The 24,584-nt window shown below is 33.5% G+C and overlaps 1 protein-coding gene across 1 annotated transcript in view; it reads right to left on the bottom strand.

The window, feature by feature from the left end:
- Positions 1-9,969: 9,969 nt before the first annotated feature.
- The window catches only part of LOC105538042 (regulating synaptic membrane exocytosis protein 2), a gene marked incomplete at its 3' end in the record, with an annotated part of 189,423 nt that continues 174,808 nt past the window's right edge, over positions 9,970-24,584 (bottom strand). The window contains exon 17 of the mRNA XM_011977770.1: positions 9,970-10,070. Coding sequence (XP_011833160.1) covers positions 9,970-10,070 — 101 coding nt within the window. The remainder of the gene's footprint in view (positions 10,071-24,584) is intronic.

Below are 24,584 nucleotides of genomic sequence, written 5' to 3'. Positions count from 1 at the left end.
AAGAGGTAATTAAGGTAAAATGAGGTCACATAGGTAGTTCCTAATCCAATATGACTGGTGTCCTTTTAAGAAGAGATTAGGACACAGACACACACAAAGTGAAGACACAGCAAGAAGGCAGCCATCTGAAAGCCATGGAAAGGCCTCAGAAGGAGCCAGCCTAGCCAACACCTGAAAGTTCTAGCCACCAAAACTGGGAAAATACATTTCTGTTCTTTAAGCCACCCCTTCTACGGTATTTTGTTATAGCAGCCCTAATCAACTAATATGGGATATTAAGGAAAAAGAAATATAAACTAGAAACTTTTAAAATCAAAGATTAATCACAAATAAAAATATAAAATATCTAAAATTTCATTAAAATTAGTTACCATCAAGTTTTTTTTGTTTGTTTGTTTTTTTTTTTTTGTTCTTTTTGAGATGGAGTCTCACTCTCGTTGCCTAGTTTTTGGAGTACAGCGATCTCGGCTCACTGCAACCTCTGCCTCCCAGGTGCAAGCGATTCTCCTGCCTCAGCCGTCTAAGTAGCTGGGATTACAGGCACGGCCACCACACCCAGGTAATTTTTGGTATTTTTAGTAGAGATGGGGTTTCACCATGTTGGCCAGGCTGGTCTCAAACTCCTGACCTCAGGTGATCCACCTGCCTCGGCCTCCCAAAGTGCTGGGATTACAGGTGTGAGCCACCATGCCTGGCCACAACCAAGTTTTTAACTGTAGATCTTTTATGTAACAGGAGAGAAAAGAAATAAATGAGAATTTCTTCCAATGAGGCAAGGAATAAGTGAATAGTTGTTGCTTCTATCAGCTAAATCATAGAGGACAGAAATTCTCTGGTTCAGAGCTTTAGGGTACGAGTAAATGTATGTGTAAACACAGATGTATAAATTATGTGTAAATACAATATAATTTTATATCTGCCTACAGGTATATCTATACCAATAGATAGATATTTAGATTAAAATTTAAATACAATCAGCTTGCTAGGGAATATAAACTATACGATAAGAATTTGGGGTAGACAAAAATTTGGATAGATTGGCAAAAAAGACAAATCAATTTTAGGCTTTTGAAAGTACCATTTTTTTTTTAACTTTTCATCCTTTTCTCCCCACCTGTTTTTAAGATTACCTTAAAGATATACTTAACTATCTCTACAAGATTCCTGATGACAACAAATATACACCTGAACCCCCAAGGGCTTTGGTAAGAGGAAGTTAGCTGTTGGAAACAGTGATTCTTCCTTTTATCCTTCTTTCCTATCATCATCATCATCACCACCACCACCACCACCATCACCTCCACAACCATCATTATCATATCACAGCTAACGCTTACTGATTGCTATTACTTATCAAGCTCTGCTCCAAGAGTTTTATCTTTATATGTAGACAATCTTGAAAACAATCTGGCTGGGCGTGGTGGCTCATGCCTGTAATCCTAGCACTTTGAGAGGCCGAGGCGGGTGGATCACTTGAGATCAGGAGTTCAAAACCAGCCTGGCCAACGTGGTGAAACCCTGTCTCTACTAAAAATACAAAAAAATTAGCTGGGTGTGGTGGCACGTGCCTGTAATCCCAGTTACTCAGGAGGCTGAGGTAGGAGAATCACTTAAACCCGGCAGGCAGACGTTGCAGTGACCCAAGATCACGCCCCTGCTCTCCAGCCTGGGTGACAGAGCAAGACTCTGTTTCAAAAAAAATAAAAATAAAAAATAAAAAAGAAATAAAAGAAAACAATCCTCTGAGGTAGGTATTATTAACACACCTTATAGAATAAGAAACTGAGGCACAAGGATGTTAAGTAGCTTGCCCAAGGTCATACAGATAGTAGAAGAGGTAGGATTTTAATCTAGACAGTTTGGTTATGGAGTCTACACTTTTAATACTACTCTGTAGTCTTTATTTAACCCTAATCACTAACAATATATTGAAGAGTGATTAACAAACTGTCCATATATCTCTATTACTGTAAACAAGACTTCAGAATTTCTGCCATAAATGTGGTTGCAATAGTAACAATAATTAACAATATTGTGTACCAATTGTAAGAAATTATACTTCCAATGGCTCCTTCTCTCTTGACATCACTCCTTCTTTTACTTATCTCATAATGGAAGAAATTAAATAAACACATACAGAAATTTTTAGTTACTTTTAAATGCTAGTTTGATGGATGTTTAATATCACACAAATGAGAAACCCATCCTTGCAAGCATGAATTTAAAAAAACCATAGAAGGGGGAAAATAGGACATAAATGATTTTAAAAATGTAATGTTATCCTTTTTCATTTTGAACTATGACTCTTTTAATTAGGCTATATAACCATTTGGTGATTTTGTAAGTGTGACTGAAGCCTTTAATCAGGCCTTGATAAGATTACTATTAGCATCCTCGTGCACTTCTACAGCTATATTATATAATGCTGCTCTTATTTGCTTGTTTAATAACCTAGATTTCAAAATCTAAGTTTATGTATCTTCATAAATATACCTGGTAAAGGAAGCACCACAGGGTGATGTAAAAATAAAACATACACATCAAATGATTAATTAAAATCCTGGAGGATGGCTGGCTTGGACAAGCAACTTAGACAGCTTAGAAGACTGTGGCCTGGTTTGGGGCCAAGAAGCAATCAAAGGGGTACAATACTTGGTCAAATGTATCCTCAGCTGGTGGAGAGGTGGGGAGTATAGCAGGTGGCAGTATCATCAAGGGCTCAGCATACTCTCATAGTTTCGTAGGCTAGTCTGGCATTTAAGAATACTTCCAAGTAATGTAGGCTGTCCTTTTTTCTCTTATGCTCCCATATCAGCAGTTCACTGATTTCCAGATATTTTTCTTGGGATTCTGCTATAGAACCTGAAGTTACCTGCTTGCTGAGGCATGAAGAAATAAATAAAGTTATAGGAAAATATGAAAAAGTAAAATAAGAGTTTACAGAAGTGATGTGTTTCATTGAAGAAATCCAGGTACAGCCACTGGCATAGTCTCTGACATCTTCATCAGTACAAGATAAGATTACTTGACTTGGCTTGAGTTGAAAATCATGAGTAAGTGATCTTAATTCTAATCCAAAAATAGAAAACTATTCTGCTGGATATCTGGTTAGACTATGCCTAGCAGGGTTTTTTTTTGAAAATCTGAATCCAACTTCTGTTCATGAAACAGTAGATTGCTTATTCCAAGGAAGAATGCTTCATTCATTACTTTCTATTTAAAACATCTTATTGTACTCCCTGAGGACCTTGTAGAATAGAGACTGCTTCCATGAGATCATGCCTATTAGAATCCTTCTATTAGGATAAATATCCTTCTGTTCTGTTTATCAGAGGATTCCATCTTACACCTGCACAATGATGTCTGTTTTACATGAATACTAGGTTCTCTTGGTAGCTTGAGAACTGATGCTGCAGCAGCTCTTCCTGTAGCAGGCACAAGGCCTGGCTCTATCTACCTCATTTTGTCACTGGGCTGAGTTACATACTAACAGCAACTCAATTTTTCTCCCTAAGAAAAATACTTTTCCCCAAGTATTTTATTTCTATCACTGCTATAAAATTAAAACATAACTCTTATTTCTTCATGTCTACATTATATCTAAATTCATGTATTGTCATGTTTCTTCTTGATAATATGTAGAAGGCTATCTAATCTACATTTTAAAATTTGCCTTTTAAAAACTTGGTCTTAGTTTTCAGGTCCATTTATGTCATCACTATTAATAAGTATTTATTTGAAAACACCCATACCCATATGCATGTCTATGAATCACTTCATCAAGGACCAGTCACCTTTAATGTCAACCGTGATAGCATAATTTCTTAATTTCAGTAATTTGGTTTGTAATTTTTCATCACACATTATGTTCCAGTCTCTTTTAATTAAAAAACTTCATATCCCCTTAAGATTCATAAATTCTTTTCCTCTAAATTTCATTTTTCCTTTTAGATTTCTGCTGCTTGAATCTCCTTATTTGAGAGTAAATGGAACATTCAATGATATCTGAACATTCAATGATATCATTTTCCTTAAATTAGTCATTTCTTTATCATTTCTTTTTGGTCTTGTCAGATTCATATCTGTTGTCCATGATTATATTTGCTGTTGTTACTATAAAATAATAACTAATATTAGCTGCATTATTTATTGAGCATTTACTAGGTGCTAAACAACTTATATACATCATCTCATTTAATCCTCACCACTACCCTATAAAATAGATACCAAAGTCTTGTTTAATAGATTAAAAAAGCTGTGAGGTTAAACTAACCCCAAGCCACCTAGGCAGAGCCCACTTGACTCCAAGCTGTGCCCTTTCTAGCACACCACTCACCCACTGCTGCCACATTCTGATGATATTTGAGACTTAAAAGTATTCCTGACTTACATGAAATTTTTAAAAAGCTCATATATGACCACTTCTAACAAGCCTCAACTTTTCTCCCCTCATTGCCTGTGCCTTGAATGTCAATGTAAAATACTTAAGGTTAGCACTGAATGTGTCTTCTCAGTGTTGAGAAGAGCATAAGCGCTAATCAAATGAAATAAACAGTTTAGATAACAGTGGTATTTTACTTGACCAAACATACCTCAACTATCTGAAATATTTTCTATTAATACTGCCTATAAGTCCACCAATTTCAGTTTATTTTGTATTTATAAGGGCTTTTTAAAAAATGAAGCTCTGTATTGTCATTCATATTTTAATGTAAACTAGTTTAATCAAACTGCTTTCCCCAATACATCTTTGAGATCTGTGAATGGGTGCCTAAAAGACTAGACGCCTGGGAAAGAAGTGACAGGATGTAGGTGAAAAGTGCCTAGGGTCAGGCATGCACAATAAATGTAGACAAACTTTCTTTTCCTTTCTTTTACTACATTGTCCTCTGTTCTACCCAATGTATTCTATTATGGGTTAAATAGATTATCATAGGCTTCTGGCCTCCATTTGAAGAGATCTGGGCAACTCATGGATTACACTGCTTCTTAATTCCAGGGAGACAAATAAGAGAATGGAAAATTATGACATAACTGCTATAATAGGAGTAAGACATTTTTGTGATAATTTTGTTGAAGTATTGCCACAACACACTCCTTAAAAAAGAGCATTGTTTTTCCAGAGAAATAAGCTTTGAGTTCCAATAAATACTGTGCCAATAAACATTATTTGTTGCATGAGCCTTATTTGTTGAAATGCTACGGGGCCACTATTTCAAAGAGTATCTTCATAGCAATATTGCTTTTGGGAACATTTAAAAATATTAAATATAGCGAATTTAAAAACTAAAGCTCATATGTTTAAATAAGCATTATCAAATCATCCATATTAATTTCAAAGTATAAATACATTATTGGACTTTTAAGTATTAATAATTATGCCAATTTATCATTATATAACTCACAGAAGGGTAGCTGACCTGTGGTGAACCATAATTTACACTGTTAAACTTAATAAATCACATTTTTCTGAGAAAATAAAAAGGAAAGTTGATTTTATAGAAAGAATATGTTGATCCTTAAATTGTTGCCAAGAATAGATGAAACACATTCAAGCTGGGATAAAAAGAGGACAAGAGGCATGCAAGAGTACATTGAGTATAATAAATTCTATTTTGAGGGAAACTCCTGAGAAATCATCCACTGATTAACTAGAAATCATGTCTGTATATGCCTTTGCTGCTCTTATTAAAAATAGACTCTCTTCTTTCAAGTTTTCTAGTACACTGAAAATATTCTTAGAAAGACAGTAGCTTAATAGGCATTGCTCTATAGATGCTTTCAAAGTGAGTTACTAAGAAGATTTCTTTAAATTTAGTAGGAATTATTTAAAACTATCAATGCAGAAGTCTTGAGAAATTCAGAGAGCAATGCCATTTAGAATGTGAACGGTACGGTTTTTTTTTTTTTTTTTTTTTTAAACCTAGGCTAACAATTAGATTCCACACAGGGCTTCACGATGGTGTCACTGGAATTTCAGGAATACAGCTTAGGAGAGAGCATATGCTTTATATGTCTGAGGCTTTGGATTTCATCACAGTTACGTCAAATTTGAAAAACTAAATTAGCTACAAGTAATACTTTCCATGACTTAGTGGCTATGTGAACCTGGATAGATTGCATAACCTTGCTATATCTTAGTTCCCTTATTTGTTAAATGATTTTCTTCAGCAACTAGATCTAATGTTAAAACACATAGCTCAATCAGAGGCTCTATAATTTGCATTTGTTATCAAAATAAAAAGTAAAAAATGTAAATATAAGCTAAATAGCCCTCATCATAAAAGAGAGAAATGATGTTGAAAATTTTAATCTAAGGAATTAATTGAAAATTAATATAACTTATATATGTCTGAAAAAGATTCCTCTGTAACTTTCTCTTTGACCTATATCAGAGGAAGATGAACCCCACATGCTGGGGAGATAGGTGATCCAGCAAAGATAGTTCCACATCAAGAAGTACTTTGTTGTGGTACAAAATAGTGTTGTATTTTGGATCCCCTTAAAAAGTTGTACTTAAGAGACTTGATTTTGTTTTGAGGTAAGCTGCCTGCATAATCCTGGCAATAGAAAACAGAGTGATAAGTATCCTACATTCAGTAGGATTTGTCAGACATTATTAGAGGCCTTATAAAGATGTCAGATCATTTATTCTTAAAATGTCTCCATTTTTTTTGAAGACATCATTCACCTCTGGCTTCTAGTTGAAACCCTAATTGAGCAAGTCAACTCAGTTATCTAAAGGATAATTTTACAATAGTTCTTCACCTTAGAGCAGTAATTCTCAGACTTTAGTCTACATCAGAATCATCTGATAGACTTGTTAAAACACAGGGATCCGGCCGGGCATGGGGGTTCATGCCTGTAATCCCAGCACTTGGGGAGGCCGAGGCGGGCAGATTATGAGGTCAGGAGATTGAGACAATCCTGGCTAACATGGTGAAACCCCATCTCTACTAAAAAAGTACAAAAAATTAGCCGGGCATGGTGGCGCGTGCCTGTAGTCCCAGCTACTCGGGAGGCTGAGGTAGGAGAATCACTTGAACCCAGGAGGCAGAGGTTGAGAGAATCACTTGAACACGGGAGGCAGAGGTTGAGAGGTTGAGAGGTTGAGCTGAGATGGTGCCACTGCACTCCAGCCTGGGTGACAGAGCGAGACTCCGTCTCAAAAACAAACAAACAAACAAACAAACAAACAAACATCACAGGGACCCCAACTCCAGAGTTTTTATTCCATTGGTCTGAAAGGGCCCCAGACAATTGTATTTCTAAAAGTCTCCAAGTGATGCTGCTGCTGCTGATCTACTGCCTTAGAGAATAGCTAGGAAATTAATTTTAGTACAATTAATTTTTACCAGTATTTATTTTTTCCCAACTTAAAATGATTGCTGTCAAAGTTATAAAACTTTGTAGCTTAAGGCATTCATTTATTCATGAATCAAAGTAAAATCAAAATGAAAAAAGAAATCCCAGCTATACCTATAGTATTCCTTTGGTCCATCCTTCTTTAACAAATTTCTGTCAGGTTTCTGTAACAAGAATCACGGCTATTGCTTCTAAGACATTTGTCTTTATTGTATGAACAATATAAATCATATAACTGATCAAGTTTCCCTTTCTGTCTTTGCTGCTTGTTAGGAAGCTCAGGGTAGACATATAGTCCACATGTAGTGGGTATGTAGGATCTTACACTATGCATTTTTTTTTTTTTCACAGACTTTACTTCTGGAGTTACCTTGTTTTAAGCTGACTTTATTTTCTCTTGCTCTTTTCTTCATTGACAATATTATTGAGACTATTATAAGTATTTTTATAAATCATCTACATTCCTTCCTGAAGTATAGTAAAATATAAACCAACAAACAAATTTGTGTTATCTGAAGACATATTTACAAAAAATTTAATATCTTATTTTATCAGAACTTTATGCTTTGGCCTCTGGATTATATAAGGTGAACAGATGAGAGACTACAACACTAAAAAAACACAAAAGGTCAGGTGTGTCTATTTAGTTCTAGGCAAAAATACAAAACAAACAAACGAAAAACACAGATATCATTTCTGATATCCAACTCAAATAGTTAGGAATGTATCTAAAATATTATAGCATTATAGAACTATTTTCTATACAATTCACTGTGCCTGTTTGAAGTTATTCATATTTTCATTTTAGTGAAAAAATTCTGGAAATTTAGAACCTATTGAGTAAAGCCAAGGCTATTTTAATTTGTCTTAAATTTACTTTCGTCTAGCTTTAGTCCTGTGACATTTCCAGTATATCAGAATTCTGTGATAAATAATTTTGTATGCACCACGTTGGTAATAATGTAATCTGGGGAAGAGACTGGTAATTTAGAAATACCTGCTGATGTTAAGAATCTCTGCCTTCTCTATGTTGTCTTATTGAAGAAGCTAGAAACTGGTACATATGTACATACCTGTTACATATGTATACCCAACATAGCCACTCATGCTTTACTTAATTAGTACTTGAGGTTATGAAGGGATGAAATGTAACAGAAACTGAAAATTATGTAAGAATAAAACAAGCCTAAGTTTTAAAAAATCCAAATTGCTTTTCTCTATTACACAGAGACCACAAATATTACAACTATAATGATTCAATTACTAAGTCATAGAGCATATAACAGCTACATGTTATGAGTAAAGTTTACTATTTTAAGTCTTTTATTAAATCTTCAATAGCTATATCAGAACAAAGTATTTTCATGACTTTCACCATGAATAATATCAAAAAACTAAAAATGTCTTGAATATAAAAAGGTAATGGAGTAAAAGAAAAATGAAATAGGCCAGGTGCAGTGGCTCACGCTTGTAATCCCAGCACTTTGGGCTGAGGCAGGCACAAGGTCAGAAGTTCGAGACCAGCCTGGCCAACAGAGTGAAACCTCGTCTCTACTAAAAATACAAAAATTAGTTAGGCATTGTGGTGCATGCCTGTAGTCCCAGGTACTTGGGACGCTGAGGCAGGAGAATCGCTTGAACCCAGGAGGTGGAGGTTGCAGTGAGCCGAGATTGCACCACCACACCACTGTACTCCAGTCTGGGCAACAGAGTGAGACTGCATCTCAAAACAAACAAACAAACAAACAAACCAACCAACCAATTAATTAATACCTTATTTCCTCCCTTGGTAGACCTCATACTTCAACTTATTCCCAAAAAGTAGTTAAAAAAAGATTCATACTAAAAGACTTTTTAACCTCTAACAGCACTTCATGAATATGTACAGATGCTGTTTGCTTCATGATGGGGTTATGTCCCAATGAACCCATTGTAAGTTGAAAATGCATTCAATACATCTTCCGAACATCACAGCTAAGGCTAGCCCACCTCAAACATGTTTAGAACACTTGACATTTGCCTACAGTTGGGCAACAATCATCTAACTGAGAGCCTATTTTATAATAAAGTATTGAATAGCTCATGTCATTTATTGAATACTGAAAGTGAAAAACAGAATGGTTGTATGAGTACTTGATATATGGCTTCTACTGAATGTGTATTGCTTTCACACTATCCTAAAGTCAGAAACTTGTAAGTTGATCCATTATAAGCCAGGCACCATTTGTATTTTGATCCAATAATTCAGTAATAAACTAGATTCAATTAGAATACTATAAAATGGGAAAAAAATCTATATGAAAGAAAACCATAAGATCATTTAAGTTCTTAAACATTTTTGAGGGGCTATAGATTTTACAAAATGAAAAATTCTAAAAGATTTGTCCTTCAGATGTTTAATCTTTTGTATTTTATAATTTTTTTTAAGTAAGGCAAATTCTATTGCTAACAGCTGTACACAAACACATAAATTTTAGCACTTAATAACATCATGGGGCCATGGCATTATATGTTTGTGTCTGACTAATCTGCATTTAGTAGTTTGAAAGAATCTGTTTCATATGATTGATTATTTTACAACTTTTAAAAAGAAAAATGTCTTGCCTTCGAATGGTAATCTTGTTCCAGTCTGGGATCTGATCCGGCTACCTGTTTGTATTTGTTAATTTTCATTTGGCGATTTCTCTCCTCTATATCCATAGTACCTATCGAGTAGAAAAAAACCCATAAAATTAATGTTCAGTTCTTATTTCTGAGTCGGACTTACAGGATGTATAAAAGAAGAAATGCTAGGCTGGTATATTACTTTCACTCAACATAGCATGTACAAATTAAATGTCATATAATTTTGAAGATTTATTTAAAGCATACAATTTGGTAAGTAAAAACATGATATTAGATATGTAAAATAATTTCAATCTGAATAAAATATAAATAAGTTTAAAGAGAAGATAACAAATCTTCATTATAGAAAACAATTTCTGGTACGTGTATGTCCGGAATATATTTGACTGCACAGAAATTTGACAATAGTAATATCGTGTGAACTTTGACTTTTAATTCATCATGATTTATTTATAGGTATTAAAGTTATAAGTTGCTTTCAAATACAATTTTAGAACTGCATTTAGAAACTATTATCATAAAATTAGGCTATGTATTGAAGCAGTTTGCCCCAGCATATGTGTGAATCCAAATATCAGAAACTTTTGAATTTGTAATTTTCTAGAACTAGGATCAACAACGAGGTACTTGTAATAATACTGCTGATAGCATACCATGTCAGTAAAGGCACAAAGTATGACTGAAATCAATTTTATAAAAAAATTAGAATATAAAGAGTTAAGAAAGTGAGATGGCAAGCCTCTTACAGAAAGACATTAATGCCCTCTATAACAGGTGCTACCTCAAAATACATCAGTTGTAAATATTCGGAAAGTCTTCAAAAATTTGGGTTAGAACAAGAACTAAATTCAGTTAGCAAATTCTAGAAAACATGAAAAAGCATTTTGAATGTATATTTACAGGGCAGGCACAGTGGCTTATGCCTATAATCCCAACACTTTGAGAGGCTGAAGCAGGAGGATTGCTTGAGACCAGGAGTTCAAGACCATCCTGGGCAACATAGCGTGACTCTGTCTCTACAACAACAACAAAAAATTAGCTAGGTGTGGTGACACATGCCTATAGTCCCAGTATCCTGGGAGGCTGAGGCTGGAGGATTATTTGAGACCAGGAGTTGGGAGGCTGCAGTGAGCTATGATCACACTACTGCCCTCCAGATTGGCCAACACAGTGAGATCCCATCTCAAAAAAAAAGTATATTTATGATTTTTAAAAGAAAGATTTATAGGAATATTCAATTTCTCATAAATATATATAATTTAAAAATCTCGATCATATAGTACAAATCTACATACTGGGAAAAATGAGCTTAGCGAACTCAACTGGATATCCATAATAAAATGTCAGTAAATTCACACAGTGTGTTTAGGTAGGAATGTCAACATACACACACACCCCTTGCTTAAGATCATGACTTTAAAACTGCAGTAAAGACAACTAGATGTAAGTGTGCCTATTAAAAAACAGGTATGTTAATACTTACCTGATTTTTTAAATTGAGTAAAGGAAAAGGGGATTAAAAAGGTACCAGTATAACTAGAAGTTATGGTATCCCCTCTTGAGCCAATATTTTTAAATTTTTAATGTTTTAATTTTTTAGTATTACTCTCTGCCTTGCAAAAATCTCATTGCATATTATATAGTTCTTGTTAGCAACAAATTTTACAGGAAAATTGGTTAATTAAAATAATTTGAAAAGGGAAGAAAATGTTTCAAAAAGAAAACCTTAGATAAATATACAAAAGAACTTATACTATATTACCTCTAAATACCAGCAAATTTAAATCAACTATTCGATAAAGTGAGACAATTTCTTTCTTGTAATAGTCACATGTTAATAATGATTTGAGTAATTGACTCTGAGTCAAATTTGAAAGTGAGGAATATTAATGCTGGGTTAATATAATTTGAATGACATATAAAACCAGGTGAGTGCCTCCATGATGTAAATGTGAAATATAGTCAAATACAAATATCTATTAGTCTATTAAAATACGACTTTGGAATTCTTTATACTTCAAAAGATACTTTCAGGTAAACATGTTTTCTCCAAAGGCAAGCCAATTAAAAAAAAATGAGCCCAACATTACAAAGTTATGGGTCATAAAAGAATATTAGCTAAAAGGTGTGTTTGGAAAGTTTCTCAAAAAGTTTCATGTTGATATAATATAAATAGCACCAATTGACAAGTTTAAACACACACACATATAGATATAAATATGTAGGGATAAATATATACATAGAAACAGGTATATAAATTTTCCAATATTTAAACTATTTTCTGGATGGCAACATCCTAGGAAAGCTACATTAAAATTCCTTCTGATTACTAGGTAGTAATGTGAATAACACTGGCAGTAGCTGGCAAACTTTTTCTGTAAAGGGCCTAATGACAAATATTGCAGACTTTGCGAACCATATGAAAACTATTACTCTGCCACAACTCTGCCACCTTAGCATGAAAGCAACTGCAGACAATGCACACATAATAAGTGTGGCTTTATTCCAATAAAACTTTGTTTACAAAACAGGTAGTGAGTCAGATTTGGTCTCTGGCATATTGGTTTAACAGTGCTTGCAAAAGTGTCTTTCTCTATAGAAATGGTTTAAAAATTAGGTAGATTTATACAATATAACTTTTATTTAACAGACCACTGGCAGAGCTAAGGAGAATATTAATCTGTATTTGCTGGATAAGCAAAACAAGATGCAAACAGAGCTTTCTAACCATTTAAATATGTCATCAGTTAAATTACATTCTCAAACAAATCTCTCATCTCCAGACCCAATCATCATCTATAGACAGTTCCCAAATGGGAAAATTCTTCATTGGAGTCTTAACCAATGAAATCTCAAAGGACTACTTTAGTCAGCAAACTTGAGTAAAAATCCTTTTACCTTATAACTTCAAATCCTCCTGGGAGAATAAAACCCTTGGGGCAAACAGTAACCAAACAGGTCTCCCTACCCAAAAATTATTTGGTTCATATGAAGTCTTCTGTTCCTTTTCTATATTTGTAGAAGCTATTCCCAAAAAGAAAACACTCCATGTAGAATAAAAACCTTAGAGAGAAAAGTCTCCTATTGATAAAGTCATCCAGTATAGAGGATTCTTCACCAGCAAGGTGATTTTTCTTTGCTGGTCCTTTGCTCTATCTAAGAAAAATAATCCAGTAATAATATTTTGATTTCAACCAAACTTAGTCTTTCTCCCTTGGAATGAAAAGCAATTTAGAGAAATCAATAAAATAGAAGGGCTGTTCACTAGTTGAGGAAAGGACCACATAATTCCTAAACTTTGTTTCAGCTCTGATATACTATATACATTCTATAAAAGGAAAATAAATGAAAGTGATGAAGTGAATGAATGTTGTTCAATTTCCTCTCTCTCTCAGATTCACAGTAAAAATCTGTATATGCAAGGCCCTCAAAAACCTATAATAAAGAATAACCACTCGACCACAGAACACTTACCTTTTTTTCTCCATCTGTTAATATTTTGCTGAAATAATTTCAAACTTTCCAAAATAAAAATTTTGAAAAATGCCAGTTTATAGGTTTAGAAAGTAAGTTTCTCTTGGAATCTCTAAGATTCATTTTCTTATATGTGAAAATGCTTATTTCAGAAGACTTCTTAGTGGTTTGATATGGTTTTGTAATTCAAGTATGCTTAAAAAATTAGGGTAATTATATCTTAGAAATCAAATCAAATACCAAGATATTTTCAAATTGTAAAAAAATTTGATTAGGATGGTAATGGACAACCCAATTTTGTCCACAAATACATTTACAATGACAGTTTCTACATGTTTGTAAATATATATTAATGTAATAATCTGTTAATGTATAATGTATTAAACTAATATTCAAGTTATCTCAAATTCTTTTTGATATAAGTAAATTATTAACTAAATAGAGAAAATATAATTTCTTGTTTCATAAATACTACAGTTGATTTAAATTATGCTGGAAATGGCCCTCTGTTTTTTGATATGTATATATATAAATACTCCTAAATTCCATACATGTTAGCATTCCTACTTAATAAATGACATTTTAAACAAAACTTTTCTTCCTTTCCCTTAATTTATAGTAATCTCCTTCCTTAAATTATAAAAGATTTTTATTCTACTTTATAAATTTTAAGGCAGAGCACAAAAAAAGACAGTATATGTGGATGTTCTGGAATTAATAAACATCTCAAAATATTCATTTTTTAAATTGGAAACTTCTGGCCCATTTTCAGCCACTGACTTAAAAAATCCAATATTTTGTTGTTCTTGATTTAACTTACTTCCTTAAATCATATCACATATTCTGTAGCTATTTATTTTGATACAAGGCTTTGAAGACATTTACTTGTTCTTAAATAAAAAATTAAAAAGCTATTTAATGTGCCCGGAAAGTTAAAGTTATACTGATAAAGCTGCTATGGCATCCAATATTAAAAAAAAGTTAATTTATAGGTGGATTTTTTAAATCAAAGATATAGTTGAATATGGCCACATTAGCTGGCAGCCAGCTAGTGGTTGTTTAGGTTTTACTACATGCACACACTACAAAGATCATCAGTATACTTTCAGTGATTTCTGTAGTATGCAAACAGTAATCGTTTTAAGTTTGCTTTTCCAAACACACACACACTCCCCCACACACAGAAAGACAGAGAGAGAGAGAGTGAAAGAGCATGAGCATGCCCCTGGAGTCCCAACGCAATTTCATACCCCAAACTTCTTTGAAGTAAGGGCACAGGTTTAGCAGTGACATAATCCACAAGGAAGCTGAACAGCGACCAGAATATGGCAGGATTGTTGACTCAGTCATCCATCTTGAAATCTTAAACAAAATGCTCAAATCCGAGGATCTTAAGAGGGAAAACTCTTAAGCCCAATATGAAAACTCAAGAAAGAACCCCAAACTTCAGGAAAAATTAGAAATTTGCAATTATAGACATCTTGGAAGTCAGAAATGGCATTGATTAGTACTTCAAATTCTTGTGGATAATTTAGTGATTTAAAAACATTCCCTCTATTCCTTACCCCATCTCTTCTATTTTTATATAAATATTCAACCTTAAATTAAAAAAATCTTTCCTTTAGTTGAGATAAAGAATTGCACTAACTGGCTATTTGATGAAGGTTTCTGATAAACAGTCATATGTGGAGTTGTTTTTGATTATTGTATGTCTTTACAAAACTAACATCTGCTTTGAAATAACTGAAGTTTAGAAAACAAATTTTGTTTATATTTTTTAACATAACAACGTATCAAGAACTTGTGGGATGATCATTAAACATTTGCACTTTATACTTAAATTTATTCTAAATAGTATTCTTTTAAAAAGTACACATTAGGTTTGTTTTTCAGTTCAATTTAAGAATTAAAGGTATTGGTGTAAATATGAAGCTGTAATCAGTAGTGAAGGATTCCCAAATGCAAAATGTTTTCTGTTGAAACTATCCAAATAATTGATAACAAAATACACAAAGTATAGCTTTAATAAATCTAATTGATTTTTAAAAAGTACAGAGTGATATAATAAATATAATCTGAACATAAATCAAAACGTTATCTGAGGCTTTGTTTCTAATTGAAGCTAAAGAAGTATATTACTTATATAGAAAAGACACATTTTTTAAAAAAATTAAAGTTAATTAACTTAAACTATTGAGAAGAAATAATTTTGATAACTATCTTATTAAATTGCATTTCATGAACTTTTAAGAAAATACAAACAATGTGGAATAGACACAAAAGAAGATACAGAAAATAATGAGAATGACAGAAATAACATATTTAAAATGAACAAAACTAAAAAAGCCAAATTGTGGACCCTCAATGCTAAATTCACCATTTAAATATGCACCAAATGAAGTGCAGTGAATAAAAAGGTATCATCAGTGTATACAGCTATTGGCTCACTTCAAGGTGGCAATTACAGATGGGAAAGCATGGCTACACATATTTATCTTTTAGATTCAATGAGATATACTATAAAAAGAACAATTTCAACAGAGAAGTATAGAAATTGCTAATATGTCTCATGAGATAAGAATGTGTAATATTTTATGTCATAACTGTATTTTAAAGGGCAGTGCCACTTAAGAAGAAAATAAAATACTTGATTTTAATGAATTATTTATTTATTTATTTTTGAGACGGAGTTTCGCTCTGTTGCCAGGTTGGAGTGCAGTGGTGCGATCACGGCTCACTACATCCTCTGCCTCCTGAGTTCAAGCAGTTCTCCTGCTTCAGCCTCCCGAGTAGCTGGGATTACAGACATGCGCCACCATGCCCAGCTAATTTTTGTATTTTTCATAGAGACAGGGTTTCACCATGTTGGCCAGGATGGTCTCGATCTCTTGACCTCGTGATCTGCCCGCCTCGGCCTCCCAAAGTGCTGAGATCACAGGCATGAGCCACCGTGCCTGGCCAATTTTAATGAATATTTTAATTGCTCTTTCAATACCTAAAAACTGCAAAAAAATTACTTTAAAATATAACTTATTGGCACTGTATATGAAAAAACTTAAAAATGATCATATTTTTGATCATTTTTGATCAAATTTTTGACCACATTTTGATCATTTGAATTTTGACCCTGAAATTTCACCTCCCAGAAGGTTTCCTCAAGAAATGTCAGCGTGCAAAGATGTGTACACAAGCATACTAATCATACCATTGTTTGATAATTGTAAAGACATTGGGAAAAAAATTCCTAAAGGTGCAAAATAGGTAATTATCTAATTGCGTAATGGTATATCTATAGAATACAATGCATCCATAAAAAATGATGAGGATGTTGTACATGTGTGTTCGTATACTATAAACGTATTGCAATTAGTAATTATAAAACAGATTAAACAGTAAAAATAATAGCATAGTTTAGAACAATTTTAAAGATAAATATATATTTATAAAAATATATATACACACAACCTATAAATAAGACAGAGAACAAAAAAGATTTGAAGACTTATACACCAGAATGTTAGCAGTTATTACTGGGTATTGACAGTATGTATAAACGCTATTTGATTTCTTGTTTAGGTTAATACATGATTTATAAATTTTACACAACTGTATGTTACTTTTATAAGAAGAAAAGTGTAATTAAAAAATACAAGATACAATGTTTATGTGAAAAGCAAATTATCCAGTTTGAAAGTCATATGTTTTTGTTGTAATTTGATTAAAATGTTTTGGAAATAAATGTGAAATGCTTTGTAAAATGCAGATGTGAAATTATTCATTACTTAATTTAGCATAAGGACATATATTTGTTAAATAAAGAATTTGGATGTATTAATTGAAAGTGATATATAAAAAGAAATAATTCTAAATTGAATAAACTATAGATTTTTCCAATTTTTATGAATATTAATGCAAAAAATGTCATGCTTTAAAATTTTCCATATTAGTGTTTTCAGATGTGAGACTTAAGGATTTATGCAAGAAAATTTTCAAAAGGTACTTCAAAATCATTTCTTCAGAATCACTTACCTAGAATGAAATATTTTATAATTTTATAATGAAACTTCATATATTATATACTAGAACTTCATAAAAAATTATGCTTTTTCTTTTTTGAGACAGGATCTCACTCTGCTGCCCAGGATGGAGTGCAGTGGTGCAATCATTGCTCACTGCTGCCTCCACCTCCCATGCTCAAGTGATCCTTCCACCTTGGCCTCCTGAGTAGCTGGGTCTACAGGTGCGTGCTACCACATCTGGCTATTTTTTTGTATTTTTTTTTTAGAGGTAGGTTTTTGCCATGTTGCCCAGGCTGGTCTCAAATACAAGAGTTGAGCTCAAGAGTTCCGCCCACCCTGGACTCCCAAAGTGCTGGGATTACTTGTGTGAACCATCGTACCTGGACAAGAGTGCTTTTCGTTAAATTATTTATTAAAAGTAGATGGTAATGCAAGGAATAACAAAAACCAGAACAAATTGAGAAGAAGCATGGAAATGAATACTTCATGAAAAGCATGAATTATGTACCAAATTATGTTAGTATATTGTACTAATGCAAACTGAAGTATTTTATTTTGAAGAGTAAACAAATTAATTGCTCAACTAAGATACACTAGTTTTGAGGCATATTTACTTCCAAATCAATCAATGTTGAGCATTTTTCTATTGTTTTTACTAGCACCTGACACATTTGGAATAGAGGAATATTAATTTGATTTTGCTTATAATAATGTTTAAAAATAACATTTCCTTTGCTCCTAGGAATGTTGTAAGAAACCTGAACTCCACATGTGCTTTAATGAAAAAAGGGAATGAAATGAAAAAGGAAAGAAACTTACAAAATTGTATTACCTCCAGGCTCACAGTTATGAATGCTAGTCTTTTAAATTGGGCTCTAAACCTTAACAACCTATTTTAGATGTTTAGGTTACTTGTTACTGTGTGTAGTTGTCTTGTGCTTCTCTATTAACTCTCCACCATATTCATTAAAAAATACTTCAAGGGAGGTGTATAGACAAATATCACAGACTCCTTTCCCTACAGTAAAAAGAAACTGGTATCTAAACTATTTTGGATATAAGTTGATTAGGAGGGATCTAGTAATCTAAGAAAATAGCATATGTTTGTTTTTGATCTCTAAATTCAGTGAACAGACTAACTGAAATTTTATTATCCAGAGAACTTAGATTTTAGTATTATTTTAGGTTTTGATATTAAAAATCAGGATGTAGCTGTGCGAGATGGCTCACGCCTGTAATCCCAGCACTTTGAGAGACTGAGGCAGGAGGACTGGTTGAGCCCAGGAGTTTGCAACCAGCCTGGGCAATAAAGTGAGAACTCGTCTCAACAAAAAATCAAAAATTTAGCCGGGGTGGTAGCATGTGCCTGTGATCCCACATACATGAGAAGCTGAGGAAAGAGGATTGCTTGAGCCTAAGAGGTCAAGGCTGTAGTGAGCCATGTTTGCGCTACTGCACTCCAGCCTGAGAGTGAGACCTTGTCTCAAAAAAAAAAAAAAAAAAAAAAAAGAAAAGAAAAAGAAAAAAGAAATAAGGATGTACTTGGTCCATGGGGGAAGATTAGGGTTTATGCTAGCAGAGTACAGTGGAAGTAACCACCATAGAGTTGATGGGACCTTGAAACTGCTCGGATTTAGGGAATGGGCATATTTATGATACATAGGATTAAATAAAAACTTTTTTTTTTTGAGACAGAGCGTTGCTCTGTCAGCCAGGATCGAATGCAGTAGCTCAATCACAGTTCATTATAGAGTTTTGACCTCCCAGACTTAAGTGATCCTCCTGCCTCAGCCTTCCAAGTAGCTGAGACCACAGGTGTTCATACCATGCTCAGTTGTTTTTATTTTTTATTTTTAGTAGAGACGAGGTATCGCTATGTTTCCCTGGCTGGTCTCAAAAACATGGGCTCAAGCAATTCTCCCACCTTGGTTTCCCAAAGTGTTGGGATTACAGGCATGAGCCACTGTGCCCAGCTAAAGAAAACGTTTAAAAACAGCATTGGTTGAAAAGATAAAAAAGAGACAAGACTTGGGTTTTAGTCCTGGCTTCACAAGTCCTGTACCTACAAACATGTGACTTTCTGAGCATAAAAGTCTTCATCTGTAAAACGAATAGTTTTGGACTAGATATTCATTACAATCCCATCTGCTACATAACTCTGTTTTTTTGTTTTTTTTTTTTGAGACAGTGTCTCGCTCTGTTATCCAGGCTGGAGTGCAATGGCACGATCTCAGCTCACTGCAACCTCTGCCTCCTGGATTCAAGCGATTCTCCTGCCTCAGCCTCTCGAGTAGCTGGGACTACAGACGCATGCCACCACGCCCAGCTAATTTTTTGTATTTTTAGTAGAGACCGGTTTTACCATGTTAGCCAGGATGGCCTCGATCTCCTGACCTCGTGATCTGCCCGCCTTGGCCCCCCAAAGTGCTGGGATTACAGGCATGACCCACCACGCCTGGTCAGTTGGTTGACTTTGAAGTCAAATGATGTTTAAGTGTTTTTTGTTTTATATTATCATATTTATTTCATTAATATAGATAGTGTAAAGTGCTCTAGAAATTTTTAATATTTGTCCTGGTACTGCGTTCGTTACATTTCCCTTTACAAAATATTCGTATGTGTGCAGAGGCAGGGAAGAAAATGGAATAAAGGAAGAAGTGACGGAAAGACAGAGATAAAGAAAGAGGAAGAGAGAAAGAAAGAGAGGATTAGCCAGAGCCCAGGAGAGACAGACAGGACGTATGAAACACTGATTATATTGAAAAATTCATTAAACCAGGAATTTTGTCCAGGAAAAAGAGTCACAAGAGTGCTCTTATCTAGAAGGATCTTTTAGGCTAAAGTGCAAATGCTTCACTATATACATTTCTTTTTTCATAATATACAGTGACAGGTATAGAAGAAAATGTTACTAACCTTCTAGTAACTTAGTTAACTTGTTAGTCACAATTCCTGTATCTTTGAAAAAGCAAGATATATTTTGAGGGTAAACTAAATTTTAAAATGAAAAGTCCCTCAGAGAAGAAATACAATGGTTATTGAAATTGCTTCTAAGAAAAGGTACAATAATTGTTTATAAAAGATACAAATATCAGTCACATTCACTGTGTTAATAAACTATTCCCCATTTGTGTTATGGACTTTAGAACACTCCACCTTTTACATGATTGCTAAATACCCACATTAAAGGAGATATGATTAACAGAGTAGCATGTATTATCACCCTGTATGTACATCTTATCCTCATCTTTTAATGTTCTGATATGACATAATTATCAAATACCACTGTATTCCACATCTGGGATCTAAATGTATGAACTAAATGAAATTTGTGAACTAAATTTAAATTATATTAACTATGGCATTAAAATTATGATATAAAATATTTTTGAGAGTATTAAAGATATCTTTTGCCTTCCATGTTAGGCAGACAAACAGGCACATAAAGAAAGAGAAAAAATTCATAATAGAATCCTATGATACTATGTATACTCTTAAAAGGATCCAAACACAACACGTGTGATCATGTTCCCCAAACCTTAATGAAAGTTTGATATAATGAACCTCGCTCTTCTCCTCCTTCGAAAAGAGTGGAATCATAAATGGAGAAAGAAGACTGAAATAGGGCAAAATAACTAAATGAAAAAATATTAGTTGCTAGATATATCACTTCATATTTTCACTGATGTTATATTTAATTTTCTTTATGCTAATACCATGTTGCAAACAACACACATGTCAAATAAGATGATTAAACTGTGCCTGGAAAATTAAATTGTGCAAACTTACAGAGAAAAATAAAATTTTTGATACTTAAAGAAACATCACTAAAATAAATTATGATTATAAATTGCAAATGTGATATGACTCTAATATAAGAACAGATAAGAAGGATTTGTGAAAGTAATTTCCTCCTTATATTCATGGCGATCATCCTGGAAAATGATTATACACTTGAGTTATGAATTAGAATAAAATCAGTGAAGCTTATGTAGCAATATTGTGATTAAAAGGAAAGAAGCACATTATAACTTTTGCTACATTTTATCCATTTGGCTAATTTTTTTTTACAAAGTGATATAACATTTTTAGACAAATTAGGATCACCCTTAAATTGAAATAATTATTTTTAATGACAAAAAGAAATATTTAGATATATGGATTTTAGATAGTACTCATGCTTGGACACTAAACTGTATTGCTTTTTCCCGAGATGCTGCTGCTCATTGTTATTGGTTAAGTGTACAAGAATGACTACACAGAGCAGCTAACGTCATGTAGTGTAACATTACCTTAGAATTCAAAGGAATGCATCCTAAATGTTTCATGAATAGGGAAATCTCATAAAACGTTTCCATTCAATACTGAGAATAAAGAGGAATTAACAATTAGATGGGGTCACTCTCAGATTAAGAAGGATGAGAATTAGATGGACAGACATCAGGACAGACTAGGAGAAACTGGACTGAGTTTTTAATTTAATTTTTTTCTTTTTTCTCAATGTAATGTTGGCTCCAATGACTTTTAACCCTTCAGATGCCCTTGTGTGAAAACTAGTTACATTGAAGATCTTAAATATCATTGCAAACCAGAGTGAGCTGGTCTCCATGGATGTTAAATATCCCTTTCTGAATTCCTCTCTTATTGCTTTCCCCTTCCCAGACCTCTAGTATTGTTCCCTCATAATATTCTCTGCACAGTGTCCCCATTCTTTGTTTGGTCTTCTTGGCTTTAAAGACATGGGTTCTGGCACAAAGTCATTGCTTTGGTTAAAATTTCAGCTTCAAATGGCTTGGGTAATTTATTTAACCAACCTGTACTTCAATTTTTCAATCTGTAAGCTAGAAATAAAAATAGCACCTGCATACAGTGTTACACTCTATTACATATTAAAACAATTTATACTAAGTGATTTAATTATCCAAAATGTTGACTGCATTTTAAAAGAGTTAAGAAATTTGAGAAAATGCACAATAAAAATTGGTTTTGATCACTGAGTCCTCCTTCCTCAACTACTCTAAAACATTCCCAATCTCCTTGTCAGAACTAGTTCTTATACTGAATTTCCCAAGAGAAGATCTGTAATATGTGTAATTAACAATCTAGCCATCAATCATTCATTATCATTCCAAGTTTTTTAAGTGGGACCTATTGCAGCTAGAATAAAAATAATGAGTTTTTACATAACTTGAGCATCTGGGTTCATTCAACTGAGCCTTATATATTTGAGCTATAAAGTAAGAATACCCAAATATAGGAAGCTTCTTACTGTATCTCCAATATTGAGTTCAATGCAACACGTTGTGTGGTTTACTAGTGGTTCATTAGTAAGAATTCCCTCTACTTAATTTGTGGTGACTTTAAAGAAAAACCTAATCACTGATTACCGTAGCTAGGTGGATATTGTAAAACTTCTCTCTCAAAGGTTACTAGAAAAACCCTATCTGCCAAATCAAGTGATCATTCCTCAGCACCATTTTATTGGACCTTTCTTCAGCATTTGCTAAAATTATTACACTGTCCTTGACATTTTCTTCAACTGTTTGGCCCTGTACTTTTCTCCCAATTCCCTCTTTATCAAGCTACTTTGCTGGTTCATCATTCTCAGCTGATTTTTCAAATTTGTGCATTTCCCAAAGTGTTGTTATAGCTTTCCTTTTTTATTCTATCCCTGAGGGGTTTTTTATTTAATTCTATATCTTTAATGTCCCATCAATACTGAAGGCACTATCCTTCAGCTTCTACCTTTCCTGTAAGCTCTAAGACTCACATTTCCAGTTGTCTCCTAGTCATCCCCAAGTGGGCCCCATTAGCACCTGAAACTCAACTTGCCCCAAACAAATTAAAATTATATCTCATATCTCTTCTTCTCCTATAATCATTATCAATGAATATCTACAATATCCAGAATCTATTTCTTTGTTAACTGTCTTGCCTGCTCTCAGACACTATGTCAGCCCTAAATATATCTCGATCTTTTTTGGTTTCTTGCCCACTGCTTGAGATTCAAAGCTCTAGTCCCTTCTTTGATTTCTAGCTAAACCCCTTAGTCATCTTGTCTCTTTCACTTTGAGTTCTGAAGCTGCAGGCTAACCCCACCCATGACCATGGCCCTGTGGACCTCTATCTTGGGAAGGGATCTTAGTTGCTTGGGATGTGTTAGATTAGGTAAATTATTTTTTTCTATTAGTATATTAGAACTATGTTAGTATTATATAAAATCCATTTTAATTTTCTGTATTTTCAATAATTTTAAAAGTCAGATTTATCGAGGTATAATTTACATAAAGTTCACACAACTTAGTGCAAAGTTCTGTGACATTTGACAAATGGATTTAGTCATGTAAACTCACCGCAATCAATATACAGAGTATTTCTATCACCCTAAAAATTCCCTGATGCTGCTTTGATGTCAGTCCTCTTCCTGCCTGCCCAGGTAACCACTGACCACATTTATGTCTAGCTTTTTCTTTTTCTTCAGTAATGTTTTTAGTCTAGAATTCTACTTGCTGAAGGCATAGAAAATGAAATGTAACAAAGCTGTAGAGACTACACAGTTAAAATCTATTTTAGAACTTAGTACTACTGTTCTCTGAAAAATCAAATTCTTAAAAATAATAATACTCTGTATATCCCAGGAATTGTGCTAAGAGTTTTGCATGTATTACAAGTCTGTCACTTAATCAGCACAACTTTACGAGATAGGACTTATTTTTTTCTCAATTTTACTTAGTAGACAATTTACACAAGATCATATAACTAGTAGGTGACAGAGATTGACATGCCCTTCTCCAAAACTTATGATCGAAAATATTGTCATGAAATGACTCTTCTTTCTCTCTCTCTCTCTCTCACACACAGACACACATGCACAGAATCAGATTTTATTTCATTCTTTCCTCTTTTTCCAGCATCTTTCCTTCCTTTTGACATCTTGACCCTTTTCTTTTTGAGCAGTTTCTCCTCTGTCCATTTTTTTTGGTAATATTTCATCTGATTTCCCTATGAACCCAACCTTGGGCTATAATATAGTCATTCTTTAGTATTTTTACAGATTTCCTTAAATTCTCACCCCTTTACTCTAAACAAGCCTATCAACCT

This window comes from Mandrillus leucophaeus, unplaced genomic scaffold, assembly GCF_000951045.1.
Source record: "Mandrillus leucophaeus isolate KB7577 unplaced genomic scaffold, Mleu.le_1.0 Scaffold1839, whole genome shotgun sequence".
Lineage (NCBI taxonomy): Eukaryota > Metazoa > Chordata > Mammalia > Primates > Cercopithecidae > Mandrillus > Mandrillus leucophaeus.
Note: the sequence above shows the minus strand (reverse complement) of the source record. Positions and strands in the feature narration are given on the sequence as shown.